Source organism: Rattus norvegicus, chromosome 2, assembly GCF_036323735.1.
Source record: "Rattus norvegicus strain BN/NHsdMcwi chromosome 2, GRCr8, whole genome shotgun sequence".
Classification (NCBI taxonomy): Eukaryota; Metazoa; Chordata; class Mammalia; order Rodentia; family Muridae; genus Rattus; species Rattus norvegicus.
The window spans coordinates 177,494,488-177,510,502 of NC_086020.1; the positions used below are offsets into that span (position 1 = coordinate 177,494,488).

The window sequence follows — 16,015 nt, forward strand, 5'->3', positions numbered from 1 at the left end:
AGCACTCACAAGCTTCTTGAAATCATCTTTACCTCCAGCTCCAGAGGACCCAATGCCCTCTTCTGGTTCTGTGGACACCAGGCACACATGAACCTATGTGCATGCAAAATATGCACACACACACACACACACACACACACACACACACACACTGCTTTCATATAAAGCTCCTCAGGCCTGGTGCAAGAACATATAATTTCAGTACTTGAAGGCTGAGAGGAAGACCTCAAGTTCCAGTGCCTTGGGTAAGGGCTAAAGGTCATGTGGTCTGAAAAGTTCTAAAAGGAAGCATGTGGGGCTGGCAGAATAGAGGAGTTGAGCAAGGTAGTGCATGCTTGCCTATATAAGCACTGGGAAGTTGAGACAAGAGAATGAAATCCAGGCCAGCCTGGGCTATACAGCAAGACCCTGACAATAACAAAAGAAATAAAGGAAGCAGGCAAGCAGACAAAACAGGGTAGAGGACATGGAGACAGACCCAGAAGTTCTGCTCAGTAGCTATAGATTCTGACCTTTATCTATAAAATAGGGGTTAAAATGCTCACCTTGCAATGGCGTTAAGAGGGTTAGGAATATTTGCTCAATATTCCTGGCTCAGGGAATGCTTGATAAATTAGACTTTTTATACTTAACTCTTTTTGTGTGTGATGAGGGGGGTGTCAAATTCAGGGCTTCTACTTTCTAGGCAAGCGTTCTACCACATCACCAGCTCTTATTAGTTATTGACCAAGGCAGGAGTTTACTAAGTTATCCAGGTAGGTCTTGACTTCTGACTCTCTTGGTAGTTGGGACTACAATCCTGTACTGCTAGGACTGGCTTACCCCGGTATTTTATGCTTCCAGCTTGTGGACATAGGCACAAAGATGGTATGCAGGTAAATGTTCAGGCTGCTCCCATCACAAGAAAACCAGCATCCCCTCCACCACCACCCACCAAGGCTCAAAGAACACTAATTTCTTTAAACATCCAGAGTTGAACTTGGCCAATTAAAGCTTTCTGCTAGCATCATGGAGTGTATCAGTAGCCCAGCACCAAGGTACAGTCAGCTTCCAACAAACATAAAGGTGGTGACGGCGGTCAGGCCAATGGCTCACAAGGTGAATTGGCTCCAAAGCTATCAGGCCTTACAACAGGCTGGCACCTGCAGTTTGCAGCGCTGGCTTTCAGGACCCTCCGTTGTCCTTTGTGATAGTGCCACCTAGTGGAAACGACGAGGTAGTGCCACAAATTTCAAGTCCTGGTCAGGATCAGTGCGACGAGGTGGGAGGATGAATAGTAAGTAGTAGGTCAGGTCGGCAAGGGTGTCTTCTATTCAATCCCTAGGTTAGTACTCTGCACTCACAAAAACGAACTCCAGTGATTCTTTCTCCCCAAACATAACTGACCAGAGACCATACTCGACACCAGTAACCTTGCACCGAGTCTTTGGGAACAGGCTAAGGAGGCCTCGCTGTCTTGTACAGAGCCATTGTTCTGATGGAGAAACTGAGGCTCAGTAGAAGCGTAGATAACCCAAGGTCACACGCCGTACGGGAACCGCAGGGAGATCCAAGTCAATTTCTCCGACCACTCACCGGGCTCGCCGCCGCAGACGCAGAGGCAGGCGACGCGGCCCGACGACCGCCATGGGGGATACAGGACGGACACCGCTAGCCACCGCACGCGGGGCCGGCCGGACGCAAGCAGGAAGCAAGAGTCCCGCGCGGGGAGCCCCTGGGAACACAGGCGACGACCACGTGACAGGAGACGCCGGCCATGTGACGGGGAAGCGCTGGCAAAGGCCCTGGTGCACAGTCACGCACGACGCACGTACACGCACGGAAGCGCTTCGAGCAGCGAGGCGAGGGCCGCGGGTCACATGTGGAGGGTGACAGGCGCGGGCCGGGGGGCGGGAAAGACGCGCGGATCACGTGCCGGGGGCCGGAGCTCAGAGGTCACGTGAGGCCGGAGGCGGGGCCGCCGCGGAGGGGGAGGGGCGCGCGGCTTCCGGCGGCCGTGGGGGGGGTGGGCCGGCGAGCGGAGGGGGCCTGTCCCGGAGGTGGCGGCGGCGCCATCTTGGCGAAGGGGGGATCAGGAAGTGCGGACCGCGGCGGCGGCGGAGCCCGGAGCGGAGGCCGGAGGCTCCCGGCCCGCCGGCCCCGGAGCGGAGCGGAGCGGAGGATGCAGCAGCCGCAGCCGCAGGGGCAGCAGCAGCCGGGGCCGGGGCAGCAACTGGGGGTCCAGGGGGCGGCGCCGGGGGCCGGGGGCGGCCCGGGAGGGGGCCCGGGGCCAGGGCCCTGCCTGAGGCGGGAGCTGAAGCTGCTCGAGTCCATCTTCCACCGCGGCCACGAGCGCTTCCGCATTGCCAGCGCCTGCCTGGACGAGCTGAGCTGCGAGTTCCTGCTGGCCGGAGCCGGAGGGGCCGGGGCCGGGGCTGCGCCCGGACCCCATCTCCCCTCCCGGGGGTCGGTGCCGGGGGACCCCGTCCGCATCCACTGCAACATCACGGTGAGGACCTCGCTTGCGCCACGCTGGGGGTCCCTTGTCTGGTGCTCGAAATCACACCATACAACCTCCTGCTCTCGAAGGACCCGGAGGCCGGAGCTCCCTCTTGGTGCTTGGCTCCTTCTCTCCAAGGCTACACTTGTTTCTTCAGCTTGAGGTTCTGTGGTGCAGTCACAGTCTTTGCTGTTGACCCCTGAGAGCGAGGGACACCGGGACATGTGGCCCCTCAACCACATCTTCCTATGAATCCACCCACACCTCAGGTTTTGGCTCCTTCTGCTTACTCCTCCACAACTTCACCATGTCACCTAGAAATGCCCATTTCTTCTCCCCACCCCAACTCTAATAAGATTCCAGGCCTCTGCTGGAAGGACCTAGTCTGGAACTCAGCCCAGTTCCATAGTGACCCTTCTCAGTAGTTCTTTCCGCTTAGATGTTACCACCTGTGGGCTCCCTGCGCAAGCATCCCTCGTGCAACCCCTTTGCTCCCTGAATTTCACCAAGTAGTAGTGCCGTTCATTGACTCCACGTTGGATTTCCTCTTCCTTACTCTGGTGTAACTAACCTTTAACTCCTCTTTTTGCCTTGGCTGGTAGCAACTTTGGCACTTCCCTCCCCATTCCTAGGATCATGTCTGCTTATCCTTGGTGATTGTTGCCTTTTCTGGTGGTGATAGCAGTGTGCATGCGTGTGTGTGTGTGTGTGTGTGTGTGTGTGTGTGTGTGTGTGTGTGTGTGTGTTGAGCAGTAACAGTGTCATTCTCCCCAGTAGGCATCATTCCATCCTAACTATACTAGATTAGGAAGCACCTTACATGTGTCCTGCCTTATTTTATCCCCTAGTGTCCCTTGAGGAAATTGTTGGGTGTAATGTTTTAACAGCTGGTACTGTGTGATCTAGTGCTCATGTTGTTCGGTAACACCCACTGTAATGATCTTGTCCCTCCTAGAGCTAGCCAGAGAGCTAGTGGGCAGCTAGCTCTCCACACTAGAAATGGGAGTTGCCTGGGGGGGGAAGACAGACTTGTGAGTTTTGTGGTTCTTGGAAGCTTCAATTCATTTTTCATGGTGTTTTCTAGCCCTTTCTGCCACCAAACCAGGTCGTGGTTTGGTGAGGTAACTTTGGGAGTGGAGTAATAATGAGATACTTGAGTTTTGATGGGGACTCATCTATCCAAGCTGAGGCTTACCTCACCAAGCTATGACCACCAGGAGTGGCTCAGTCAAGTAAAGATTTTAGCATCTTTGGTACTGTTTTTCCTGCAGCACTGGTTAGAACTATGGCATCGCTAAGATCCCCAGTAGAAGTGGGTAAGGCTTCCTTGGCATGTGTTGAAACATCAAAGATTGGATTTTGCTAAGTGGATTCACTTACGGGTAGGTCTGCTTCCTCCAGCTGCTTCCTTTCAGTTGCCAGAGGCCGTCTACTCTCTTTGTCTTTGGGGGTTCTCAGCTGCAGTGCCCATGGCCCCTCTAAAAGAAACTTGGCCTACACTGGCCCCCTTGCCTTGGGCAGAGGAGGGGAGTCTGGTGAGGCTCCTTTGGCATGGTGGCTCAGGAATGCTGGGAATGTCAGTAGCGTAGGCTTTTTTCTCCCAGCCCATGCCTGGACTCAGGATGAGGGCAGGTTCCTGAGGGAGTGGTAGGGAGAATGGGTCTTAGGGGGGCTCTGGGCTGGGGGTGGATCTTGCAAATGCCCTTTTACTATTAGCTTTGGAAACAGTTTTATTTTAGTTCCTCCTCCCCTGGTGGCTACAAGCCTGCATTTTTCTCATCAATGTGACTGTTATGAGGTGATCTTCCCTCCCCTGATTCTGGAGTTTGGAAACACTGAAGGACTCTGGCCTGGGTGTGGGAAGAACTCAGAGTGTGGCAGGCAGTCAGGACAGTAGAGCCAGAGCTTCCTTTACTGTCATGAGCTTGCCCTGGTTTTTATCTGGGAGGGAGAGAGTCCACAGGATGCTTCTTGGGTATGGCCCTTCCAGGCTATTTGTCTAGGGAAGCTGAGCTAGTATTTATGACCGTAGGGCATGGTGGTGGGAAAGAAAAGAACCAGAAGTCTTCAGAGAAGAAGGAAGGCTAGGCAAAAACTGGTTTCTCTTAAAGTTTCTCATTGTGACCACTCTCCCTGCTTTCCCCCTCAGGAATCATACCCTGCTGTGCCCCCCATCTGGTCGGTGGAGTCTGATGATCCTAACTTGGCTGCTGTCTTGGAGAGGCTGGTGGACATAAAGAAAGGGAATACTTTGGTGAGGGGGGCAGTGGGGAGGAGTATGTGTGTTCCTGGAGAGGCTTCAGCAATAAAAGTACCCTGTGAGAGGTAGCTAGATCTGAAAAGGGTGGTACTCTAGGTGGAATGTCTTGGGCCTGACTTTTTAAGAGAGTTGCCTACTGAAGCCAGAGGAAGCAGAGTCCTATAGCAGATCCAGGATAGATCCACTAGGAAAAGTCATTCCTATCACCACAAGGTCCATCCACTGTAGAGAACCAGCCACCATTTTGAGATCTAAGCTAAAAGCTCACACAGCTATCCAGATTGTAGTAGGAAAGACATATTTGATGTCTCCCCACCCCAGCTCTTGCAGCATCTGAAGAGGATCATCTCTGACCTGTGTAAACTCTACAACCTCCCTCAGCATCCTGATGTGGAAATGCTGGATCAGCCCTTGCCAGCAGAGCAGGTACTCAGTTGAGGGATGGGCTTAGGTCCTGTGGCAGTCATCCCAAAGAGTGCTTGAGATACACTTGATAATTGAAATGGAACTGCAGTAGCTCCTTCCCACCCCCACTGCTCCCAAGCACACATGTGATTCTCGGCCGCTTTCTTCTCCAGATGGGAATCTAGCTAAATGGGGCACTACTCACTGTTTCTGTCCTATCAGAATTCAGTCTCGGGGGCAGCATCCTGAGGGTTGAGATGAGGAGGGAATCTTTATTATTATTGTAGCAATAGCAGTTGGTGGCTATTGGAAACCCAGGCCCCTTGTTTAGGACCAGAAATGTACTATCATTCTAGAGAAGATCAAATGAGAGGAGGAAAGGTAAGCTGGGGTCTGCAGAATAGATGACAAAAACAGCTATTTTCTTCTTTGGCATATGGTAGGAAGAGAATAGTTGGCTGGTATCAAAATCATCTGTCCTTGAGCTCTTGCTTCCACTCAGATCTGGCTGGTGGAGAGACTGTCATCTTTATGGGCAGTGCCCAGCTTCCAGACCTTCAAAGCTAGAGGGGTAGGTCAGATGCTGCAACCCACTGGTCTGATTTTCATTTTTGGCTCCTTCTCCACTCAGTGCACGCAGGAAGAAGTATCTTCAGAAGACGAAGACGAAGAGATGCCCGAGGTAGGCTTACTACTCAAGACGGCATTGGCAGGAAGTGTTTGTCGTCAGCATGGGTCATTTGATCCTAACAGCTCCAGCTTCAAATGGGAAAGAAACAGCAATAGGATAAAGACTGACTGGCCGATGTGTACTTGCATTCTTTGAAAGCATTTACTTGCCAGTCTATTAAAACAAGTAAATACTGGACAAACTTAATCTCAGATGGCTTCAGGAATCTCAACAGACCCTAGTTTGTATCCTGATTGTCCTAGTTGGGGAATTTTATTTATTCTCATTAAGTTACAGTTTTCTCATTTATATAATAGTAGTATGATGCATATCACGTGGTTGTTTCAGATAATAAATAGCGTATAGTGCACCTGACAGAATAATAACAAATAATAGGTACTGTGTATCTCTCATTTTTATATGCATGGATGTTTTTGCTGTGTGCATGTCTATGTACTATATGTGTGCAGTGCCTGTGGAGGCCAGAAAAGGGCATCAGTTCCCTGAGACTGGAATTACAGGTGGTTGTAAGTCACTGGGTGGGTGCTGGGAACCCATTTTCTAGAAGAGCAGCCTCTGAACTGCTGAGCCATTTCCCTAGTTCCTATTTATTTTTGTGTAAGCCAGGCTGGCCTCACACTTACTTATGTAGCTGAGGATGGCTTGAATTGATCCTACTGTTTCTACTTCGTAAGTGCCAGGGCTGCAGACACGTGCCACCCAGGCTACAGTGGAATGTAAATCATAGTTAAGCGTCATAACCAGATAGAACTGACCTTACTGTTGTGAAGTCTCTTTGACTGGATAATTAATCAAATTTATTAATGAAAATGAACTAGACCTCAGCTTTTCTATGATAAGTGTAGATAATGATAGAATAATAAATACTTTATAAAGGAATAAAGTAAGCTGTTGTATGTTGCCCCAGTACAGAACTTGATAGGACATCCTGTTATAAGGTGTCTCTGATGATGTTTCCTGTCATTGGACCCAGACTCTGTAATTTTGTACTGATCTTCAGGCCTGCAGTGGGCTGGTGATCCATGAAGCCTAGTCCTTCTTGGAGGTGTTCAGCCCTCTGTGCCACTTCCACAGCCCCTGACTGTGGGCCTGAGGTTGCCTCAGTGTGGCCTCTGCTGGGCGAGCTGCTTGTTCCCTCCGAGCAGGGGGAATGAGGAGCTAATTATATCGTTGAGTAGTACTGTCTCCCGCTTGGGCCACCTCATTTCCATCTTGGCAGTGAGTACTTCCAGGGACCTAATTCTGGCCCTGCTCTTATAGGGAGAAAAGAACAGATTTATGTTCTGGTGTGCTTTTCTTCTCGTTTTTTAAGATGTGTTGTGTGTGTTGTAAGTCAGGACAACTTGGGGGAGTCAGTTCTTTCTACCATGTAGGTTTCAGGGAGTGAACACAAGTTATCAGGCTTCTCAGCAAGCATCTTTACCCCTGAGCCACCTAGCTGGCTCCTAGTTTCCTCCTTTAGGCCTAGGGTCCTGAGGGCTCCTGGATGAGAGCCCTAGTAAAACAAGCTTCACTTTTACATCCCCACTGCAAGCCAAAGTCATTCATCTAGAAATTGGGAAGTTTTCTGCCGCTGCCAAAGGAATTTTAGGGACAGTTGGAGTAGGGTTTTCCTAGGGACAAGAAGACAGTCCCTTTCTTGGTCCTCCTTGTAGCTCTGCTGCTGTGGTTTAAGAATTTAGAAAGGAAAGGAAATTACCTTGGAGACCAGATATGCTGACATAATACAGTACTCGGGAGGCTGAAGCAGTATCATCCCAGCAAAGGCTTCACAGCAAGACCCCAGCTCAAAATGAAAGGCAGATGGAAGCAGGAAGATGGGGTTATCCTTGCTGTATAATGAGTTTAAGACAAGCCTGGGCTCTATGAGACTTTGTTTCCAAAAACTAAAAACAAACACGCCTTGGCCATTAGACTGGGGTGGGAATGGGGCTATTTTCTAGAACTGGGAAGTTACTGCTGAGACCACGGCGGGGGCTCGGGGCTCTGGGACAAGCGGCACTGAGAAAAGGTCGTCTGTCTGCCAGCTCTGTGGTGTCTTTGCTCTGCTCTCCTACCTCAGGATACAGAAGACCTAGATCACTATGAGATGAAAGAGGAGGAGCCAGCGGAGGGCAAGAAGTCTGAAGATGATGGCATCGGAAAAGAAAACCTGGCCATCCTAGAGAAAATTAAAAAGAACCAGAGGCAAGATTACTTAAATGTACGTGCCTTGTAGAGAGGCAAGGCAAAGGGTTAGTGGGTACTGGCTAGGGAGTGGCAGACCACTGCCCGTCAGTATGGAGAGCTATCTCCTTTATTGGATCTGTCCAGTCCCATCCCTAGTCCAGACTGCCTCCAAGTCTACCCACCAGACCAAGGAGTAATGGTGTTTTCCCTCCTTCCCAGGGTGCAGTGTCTGGCTCGGTGCAGGCCACTGACCGGCTGATGAAGGAGCTCAGGGATATATACCGATCACAGAGTTTCAAAGGCGGTGAGTTTGCACGTGGCTGCGCAGGAGTTCCTCAAAAAGGACACAGTGTGGACTTGAAGATGGCAAGTGGATAAAAGCGCTTGCCTGAGTTCAGTCTCCAGTCCTACATGACAGCCTCTACTTCATGGGTGGCACATACACATACACATGTGATAGGCAGATTACTGGGATTGCTTTTAAAAGGATACAGTATTATACTGGTAAGGACCCCCTGAGAATTCTAGATCACACAAATGCTTACGAACTTTTCAGACAAGGATTAGAACTCCTCAAGGCATGGGTTGGTGCATATCCAGAAACAGACTTGGACCCTTTGAGGGTTTTTTTTGTTGTTATTGTTTTTGGGTTTGGGGTTTTTTTTGGTTTGCCAAGACAGGTTTTCTCTGTATAGCCCTGGCTGTCCTGGAACTCACGCTGTAGACCAGGCTGGCCTCAAACTCAGAGATCCACCTGCCTCTGCCTCTGCCTCCTGAGTGCTGGGATTAAAGGCTGCACCACCACCCAGCTTGAACCTTTTTCTTAAGGGAGGGAGGAATCTGCCCCTTGGTCCAGACCCATCTTACTGAGGCCAGTGCCTCCTTTCCTTCCAGGAAACTATGCAGTCGAACTCGTGAATGACAGTCTGTATGACTGGAATGTCAAACTCCTCAAGTGAGTGGCAGCTCTGGGATGAGGGTTGAGGGAACCACATGTGTGGAGTGACCAGTGGAGCCCTAGAGACAGTCCTCTCCTTTTCAGTGTGTTGGTTGTGGGGTCCCAGGAGCAGGTATGGGCAATGGAACCCTTAGGAGGCTGCTTGGTCAGCACCCAGCAGGCTGAACCCAGATTCATTGCTTTGTAGAGTTGACCAGGACAGCGCTTTGCACAATGATCTTCAGATCCTAAAGGAGAAGGAAGGAGCAGACTTCATCCTACTCAACTTCTCCTTTAAAGTAAGATGACCTGTTCTCAGTGCTCTGTCCCTGGCTGAGCCTTCCCTGTCCGCCATGAATCTTGTGAGGATGCTGGCCTCCCTTCCCTAACTCTTGCCCGCCTTTCTCTCAGGATAACTTCCCCTTTGACCCACCGTTCGTCAGGGTTGTGTCTCCAGTCCTCTCTGGAGGGTGAGTGGCTGGGCAAAGGGAATAGCCATTGTGGTGCAGCAGGTGCGGAAGGGGCTGGGCCCGTGGCCGGGCACAGCTGACTAACCCTTCTTCTACAGGTATGTTCTGGGCGGAGGTGCCATCTGCATGGAGCTGCTCACCAAGCAGGTGAGCCTGTTTCACTCTTGGCCATTGGCCTGGGTGGGGCTGGCTGAGCTTTAACCCCATTGGTTAATGGGGTGGGGGAACAAGCTGCAGCCATAATATGGCCCTTTCATTGCACTAGGCATAGCCTGTACCCAGCAACCTAAGCGGACAGGTGGTGACTGTACTGGGAGTAAAGGGACCCTTCTGTAAAGGCAGCCTCATGCCTGGAAAGGTGCTGAAGGTGTCTCAGGAAGCTGTATCCTGACTTCCTGCTTTGTCCCTGCCGTGCCCCAGGGCTGGAGCAGCGCCTACTCCATAGAGTCCGTGATCATGCAGATCAGCGCCACGCTGGTGAAGGGGAAGGCACGGGTGCAGTTCGGAGCCAACAAAGTAAGGACCCTGGGACTGTGGGGAGCCAAGTATAGTTTAGGCCCCAGCCTGCTTGGGCCCCTGCAATGGAGGGAGGGCATTGGCCCAGGGGCTTCCTCACATGTTGGGGTGGTACAGGTCTGGAAAGGGAAATCATGTGTGGTATCCTCAAGGCCTTCCCAGGCAGAGATAGTTCTGGAAGCTGGGACTTGTGGCTGCCTGGATGACAGCCTGCAGGTGAGGGACAGTAGGTTGCAGCTGGCCATGGCCTGATCTGGTTTTTCTCTCCCCAGTCTCAGTATAGTCTGACAAGAGCACAGCAGTCCTACAAGTCCTTGGTGCAGATCCACGAAAAAAACGGTGAGGCTGGGGCCCCCAGGCCCAGGTCCCACTCTAGTCAAGTCCAGGGACCTCTTTGGTTTCTGAGCTTACTGTCCACTTGTCCATCATCTGCCCAGTTCTTCAGAACTCTGTAGTATTGTCACCCTTCTTCCCAGCAGTGGGGTTGAAGGTAGCCTGGGCCCTGCCCTCTGCTGTCACTCTGCAAAGCTCATCCAGTTCCTGTCCTGAGTGGGCTCCCCATTCTCCCTCCCTTATAGTAACTCTGGGTAAGCAGCCTCAGCTCCCCTACTTGACATCCTTCCTAGGATCTGCTTTCCTGGAACATGGAGTGTCCTCAGGGATTGCAATAGGTGAAGTTGGCCTGGGCCTGCCCCTCACTATGCTGGTTTGTGGTTTTTCTTTGTTTTTGTGCAGGCTGGTACACACCCCCGAAGGAAGATGGCTAACCCTGGAGTATCATCCCCTTCCTCCTCCCCAGGCACCACTGGACCAATTACCTTTGAATGCTGTATTTGGATCTCACGCTGCCTCTGGTTCCCCTCATTTTTCCTGGACGTGATAGCTCTGCCTATTGCAGGACAATGATGGCTATTCTAAACGCTAAGGAAAACCAACCACCCACAACACTGAACTGTCTCAAGTACTCAAGACTGACTACAGACCAACCACCTCGCTGGAACCCTTGCTAGCAGGCATTCTTATAAAGAAACTCTCAAGCCTCCTTATATTGCTGGAAACTCAGCTGTGCTCCAGACTAGAGCCTCCTTACCTATGCTATGGGTTTTAATTTATTTTCTCTTATTTCATGTACACTGCTCTTTTTGGTTACAGTGTATGATGGATGTGTATGAAAAAAATGTATCTTTGGGAAAACAATTACAGTTTGTTAATTTGAAGATGCTGGTCTTGACTCATCTTTATTTTTATTCCCACATCCCCTGACTGCCGGGTGGGGGGAGGGTGCCAGGCCCACCGTGCTTTGGTAGCACGGAGAAGCTGCGATTTGCTGCTGGCACAAGAGAATCGGCAAACTGAAGCGCCTGCCTGATCTGACCCTAGACTGCTCCCGGAGGCCTCTGGAGCAACCCGCACCTGTACTCCTTGGAACAGTCTGGCCTGCTGAACCACAGTGAGAGGCCCAGGGACATCCTGATTATTAGTACCTCTTTGTACTAATCTCCATTTTTGAAATTTCCAAGAAAAAGATGAGACTTGAGTAGCTGCTTCATAAAGTCCTTTTAAGTTGAGTGGGTGGTGCCCTGGCTCCTGGATGCATGAGGTTTTCTCTAATCCCAAGCAACACGCAGAGCGGCTGTAACTCATTGGTTCCCTGCCTTCCTGTCCTCTCTTCTCACCTCTCATCTGCTTCATTAGATTATCTAAGAAAAGACTTGAACTTTGGATTCTCTCTAGCCATTCCCAATTTGTGGGTCTACTGGGAACAGTAGCTCAATGTAGTTGCATTGTGTAGTGGGTCCTTGGCTTAGCCCCAGGACCTGCACGGCAGGGAGAAGTCTGCAGAGCCAGACCCACCCGTGTTGGACCTGCTGCTGTGAGACTGCACACAGTACATGGAGCCTGCATCTTCCTGCTTGAGCTTGTGGGACCACCTACCTGCAGACTGGAGGAAGACTGAAGTGACGATGAAGGCAAGGGACAGCTGACAAAGTCCTGGAGCTTAGAAAACCCAACCCTGGGACATTTGCCTGGATGTTTTCTAATGCTTCCAAGATGGGCATTTTAGTTTGGCCATCTTCTCCCACTCCCCATTTCTTCTAGGGATTTGAATGTCTTGCTGCTTTAGGTGGATGGAGAGTTCACCAGTCCTACTTGATGCTGCTCTAATTCTGCCTACACCCACCAGATTAGGGGTGCTAATACATGGTGAGGTGAGACACAGAGGATACAAGGGGAATAAGTCATTCCGTAGACTGAAATCTATCTCCTAGCCTGTAAGGCTTCCTTCCGAACTTAACACCAGCCAGGGCTGGTGTGTAGATTGTGTTTTTAGTAACGTGTACTGTGAGCTGTCCTCTGTATAATGTATTTTGTAATGTATTTTTCTCATCTACCAAAGGATGAATCAAATAAAGTTATTTAAATAGTTTGGCTCTAATAAACTCATTTAGAGAAATAATGGGTTCATTAAGTTTGATATGAAGGAAAACACCAGGTTCTGGGGACTGTAATGCCAGCTCTGCACAGTCCTCCATTTTTTTTCTCAAACCTTTTCTGACAAAATTTTAAGTTTAGGTTTCTTATAAAGTCACAGGCATTTAAGGGGGCAGATTTCTTCTTTGCAATAGGGAAAGCAAGGAATTTATTTGTATCTATGACCCAGGTAATGTTGCTTGGCTTGGAGCCCTCAGCCTAGGAGCTAAGTGTGGGAGGCACATAGCTGCTTCTTGGTCTCCATGCCTCAGTTTGGAGGGCAGGATAGGGCAGCAAGCAGTAGCTAGGAGAACATATTAGTCACCCCAAACGTGAGACATGACCTTTACTTGCTAGTGTGATAGCTCACTGTTCTACCTGATTCTACATGCAATACCAAAAAAACCTAGACAAGGGCCCTTCCAACCCCACCCCCACCCCCACCCCCACCCCCCCCCCCGCCAAGTCTGCCCTGGCACACAAAAATGAGGAAAATTTGCTTGGCTGCCTCAGGCTTCTAACCTAATGGAAGCCTACTATTTTTGGTTCAAATGTTTATTCCAGTTTAGGAGACTAAAGACACCTGACAAGATTTTACCCTTTGGAAAGATGAGTAAAGGCAAGCTCCAGGCTGGAGCCTCAAGAATGAATGGCTCTCAGGGCAGCACAGGCAGACAGAATGAGCTGGGAGTGCCCAGTGCACCTCATCAAAGACTTCAAACGTCAGGGCTTATGGCTAGAAGAGTCAGATGGCGGGTGCACTGGCCCTGCCAGTCCCCCAACTCCTGGGCTATGTTCAGTTCCTAGGTTCCAGGGAGACCCACAGAATCCTGACACAGGCTGGGATGACTCAGGACAGTCAGCTCTCAGAAGCACCAACGATTTCCCCCTGGGGATTTAATGGACACCTGGTGTGAATTCAAAATTTCTGCAAAACAAAACACAAACCTTGGGGCAGGTGGTGGCAAAGGAGGGAAGCAGAAGGCGGAGGCCACAGGGAGCGGGCTCTGGCGGCAGACCAGCTCCCCAACAAGTCTCTGCTCGCTTCTGCTAACTTCCAGCTCTGGGCTGAAGGTGATGAAAGCTGCAGCAGCAGTGGGAAGCAGGGCTGGGGGCAAGAGAGGAGTGTGTGTGTGTGTGTGTGTGTGTGTGTGTGTGTGTGTGTGTGTGTTCGCGTGCGTGTAAAAAGGCAGCCTGTTACTGCCGGTCAAACAATTACAGTCCTCAAATGAGAAATTCCACTGGGGCTAAAATGTTCTTACCATGGTAAGAGAGCCATTAGTCAATAGGGAACCACACAAAAATTCACCTCTCCAGAACATGACTCTGCCTTCCCACCTCCAAACTCTGGGCTCTTAGTAAGAGTAAGAGCGGTTCTGATTAGGGCACGAGGAGTCCCTCCCCCAGGATGCCATTTCCATGCTATGAAACACCAGGAAGGCCCTTTCACTTTCACCCACAGCAGCAAGAAAGCCAGTCCCTGGGGTGGCTTTCTCGGCGTCCACTTAAGACACAGCTGGTCTGGGCACTCTGGTTCTCCTGGCAGCTGCTCTTTGGATCAGGAGGCTCCCTTCTGGGCCACTTTCTAAAATCCGGAAGCAGAAGGTCAAGAGACCTTGCTCTTCCTCCCCAGCCATGGCCGTAGGCTCTTTCCATGCAATGACCCATGAAGCCCTCTGGGTGGAGCTCCCTGACCACTGGGCAAAAGGCCTCCAGCCTCCCACGTAGCCTGAGCCCAGAGCTTTGTTCCTTCCTGCTGGGGAGTGGGCTGTGTCTTTTTCCATTCCTCCCAAGCAATGTTGTACCCTCTGCCTCAACATTGAGAAGGGGCAGGGCATGGAGGGGGCTTCTCTGTTTCCAGAATGTAGAAACTGATGTCTTACCATCTGGATCGAAAGAGACAGTGTGACAGCCCCACCCCAATCCAGTGTTTTCACCTTCCAGTCATTTTCATCTACAGCAAAGTCTGCTCCCAAAGAAGTTGTAAACAAAACTGGACGCCTGGACTTGCTGTCATCGTAGGGGCTCTAGTGGAAGCCGAGGTGGGAAGTCTCCTTTACCCCACTAAGGACTAAGCAGCAGTGATATTCCTCAGGGACACCGAGGCTCCAGGAATAGTGTGAAAAGCCATTGTTCAAGCAAGCACTCTACTGGCATGGCTGCTGCTAAGGTGAGGAGAGGGCAGAGCCAGAGGCTGAAGGGAGCAGGCCAGGCTAGGTCCTGAGATGTAGGCACTCTCCTCAGGAGAGCATGGAGGGCAATGACCTTCCTCCAACATGAATGGCCAAGGTGGGATGGTCCAGAGGTCAGTCATCATTGTCTAGACTGCACATGCTCTGCACAGGGATGGTGGCCAGTTGCCCAGTGAATATGACCACGGCCCAGCAGTCTGCTTTATCTAGCACCCAGGGCTTGGCCAACAGGAAGGAAGAAGAGAGACAGGTTATGAAACTTGGTCGTAGGCACAGCAGCCCTCAGTAAAGGGATGGAAACCTAAGGAACATGACACTGTTGCTCCCAATATCACCCCTCAGCCATGCATATTACAGACATGCAAATGGGTTGGTAGCCCTCCTGGGCCCTGGCACCTTCATCCTGGAGCAAACATAATGACGTCCAGTCAGTGGTGAAGATCCAGAACCACCACTGAGTGATCCGGTTTGAGTCTTGTCTTCTCCAGGGGAGCTTTGTGTACTCTTGGGGAAGATTAGCAGGACTCCTGTAACAGGGTACCTGCTGAGTCAGATGTGTCATGCAGGGCTAGCCCACTGCATTCACCCCACTTGCAGAGTGGTCTGCAGAGTGTTTAGCTAACCACTTTGTGCTCCTGATTGATCGGACATGCACACCTGCCCAAGAGCTACCTGGATTCACAAATGAAAGACACACGCGTGCGCACACACACACACACAGGCGCACGCACGCACACACACACATGCCAGTTAGTTTTAATATGCCGTGACTAGCTCAATAGTTGGGCGTCTCTAATCCTTCCTGCTGCTAGCAAACACTCCCCTCCCGTACTCCTGATTTTAAAAGATTAAAATCCATATTTCATCTGTGCTACCCCAGGCCCAGTTGGGGAAGCGGCCCGTGTGACCACTTTCCCTGCTTCTCACATGTTGGTCTGCTCCTTTTTCTTCCTGGTCATTGTGATCTCTGCTTCTTCTCTCCCAGTTCCTAGACCTCACAAGTCTAAAGGTCCTGCCTCAGTCTACCTGCCCAGCCATTGGCCATTGGTTCTTTATTGATAGATCAAAAACTAATTGGGGACAAGGACCTTCAGCATTTGGACATGAGACTCCTGATTTGGGAGGCTGGGTTAACTCGAAGCATTAGGACCAATCCCCAACAGTTTGCCAGAACATGCCGGTTCCATTCAAGCACCCTGGTTGAGACCAGAAATCCGCAGCCATTCCTGGGTGGCTCAGCCCTACAGCTTGGGGATTCTTCCTGGCGGAGCTCCACCTGGAGAACTACAGGTGTGCCCCAAAACATGAGGGCAATGTGAGTATGGGGGAAGCTGGTAAGAGTCATACCTTTCCTTCCTTGCTTCTTTAGACCCCAGAAGCTGGCCAGTTCCAGTCCCTTAAAAGTAGCCTCAAGAAGAAGCCAG

The 16,015-nt window shown here is 50.9% G+C and overlaps 1 protein-coding gene across 4 annotated transcripts; it reads left to right on the top strand.

Annotated features, from left to right (window-relative positions):
* The first annotated feature begins 1,992 nt into the window (after positions 1 to 1,992).
* On the top strand, positions 1,993 to 11,144 carry Ube2q1 (ubiquitin conjugating enzyme E2 Q1). 4 transcript variants are annotated; one of them, NM_001106448.2, is made up of 13 exons: positions 2,073 to 2,488; positions 4,629 to 4,733; positions 5,061 to 5,165; positions 5,776 to 5,826; positions 7,898 to 8,038; positions 8,224 to 8,308; positions 8,899 to 8,959; positions 9,150 to 9,240; positions 9,353 to 9,411; positions 9,510 to 9,558; positions 9,832 to 9,927; positions 10,200 to 10,266; positions 10,663 to 11,144. In NM_001106448.2, the coding sequence occupies exons 1-13, from the start codon at positions 2,162 to 2,164 to the stop codon at positions 10,692 to 10,694; spliced, it is 1,269 nt and encodes a 422-aa protein (NP_001099918.1). In that variant the 5' UTR covers positions 2,073 to 2,161; the 3' UTR covers positions 10,695 to 11,144. The 4 variants fall into 4 exon arrangements, with proteins under 4 accessions (XP_038957972.1, XP_063137686.1, NP_001099918.1 ...); XM_063281617.1 differs by lacking the exon at positions 2,073 to 2,488 and adding an exon at positions 3,822 to 3,861; XM_039102044.2 differs by lacking the exons at positions 10,200 to 10,266; positions 10,663 to 11,144 and adding an exon at positions 9,677 to 9,709 and having other exon boundaries at positions 1,993 to 2,488; positions 9,832 to 9,896.
* Positions 11,145 to 16,015: the final 4,871 nt, after the last annotated feature.

Bases quoted from the DNA above. Each gene is read 5' to 3' on its own strand.
- Ube2q1 (XM_063281616.1), top strand. From the start codon at position 2,162: ATGCAGCAGCCGCAGCCGCAGGGGCAGCAGCAGCCGGGGCCGGGGCAG. The intron at 4,734-5,060 runs GTGAGGGGGGCA...TCCCCACCCCAG, and splicing joins TAAAGAAAGGGAATACTTTG to CTCTTGCAGCATCTGAAGAG. The intron at 5,166-5,775 runs GTACTCAGTTGA...TTCTCCACTCAG, and splicing joins AGCCCTTGCCAGCAGAGCAG to TGCACGCAGGAAGAAGTATC.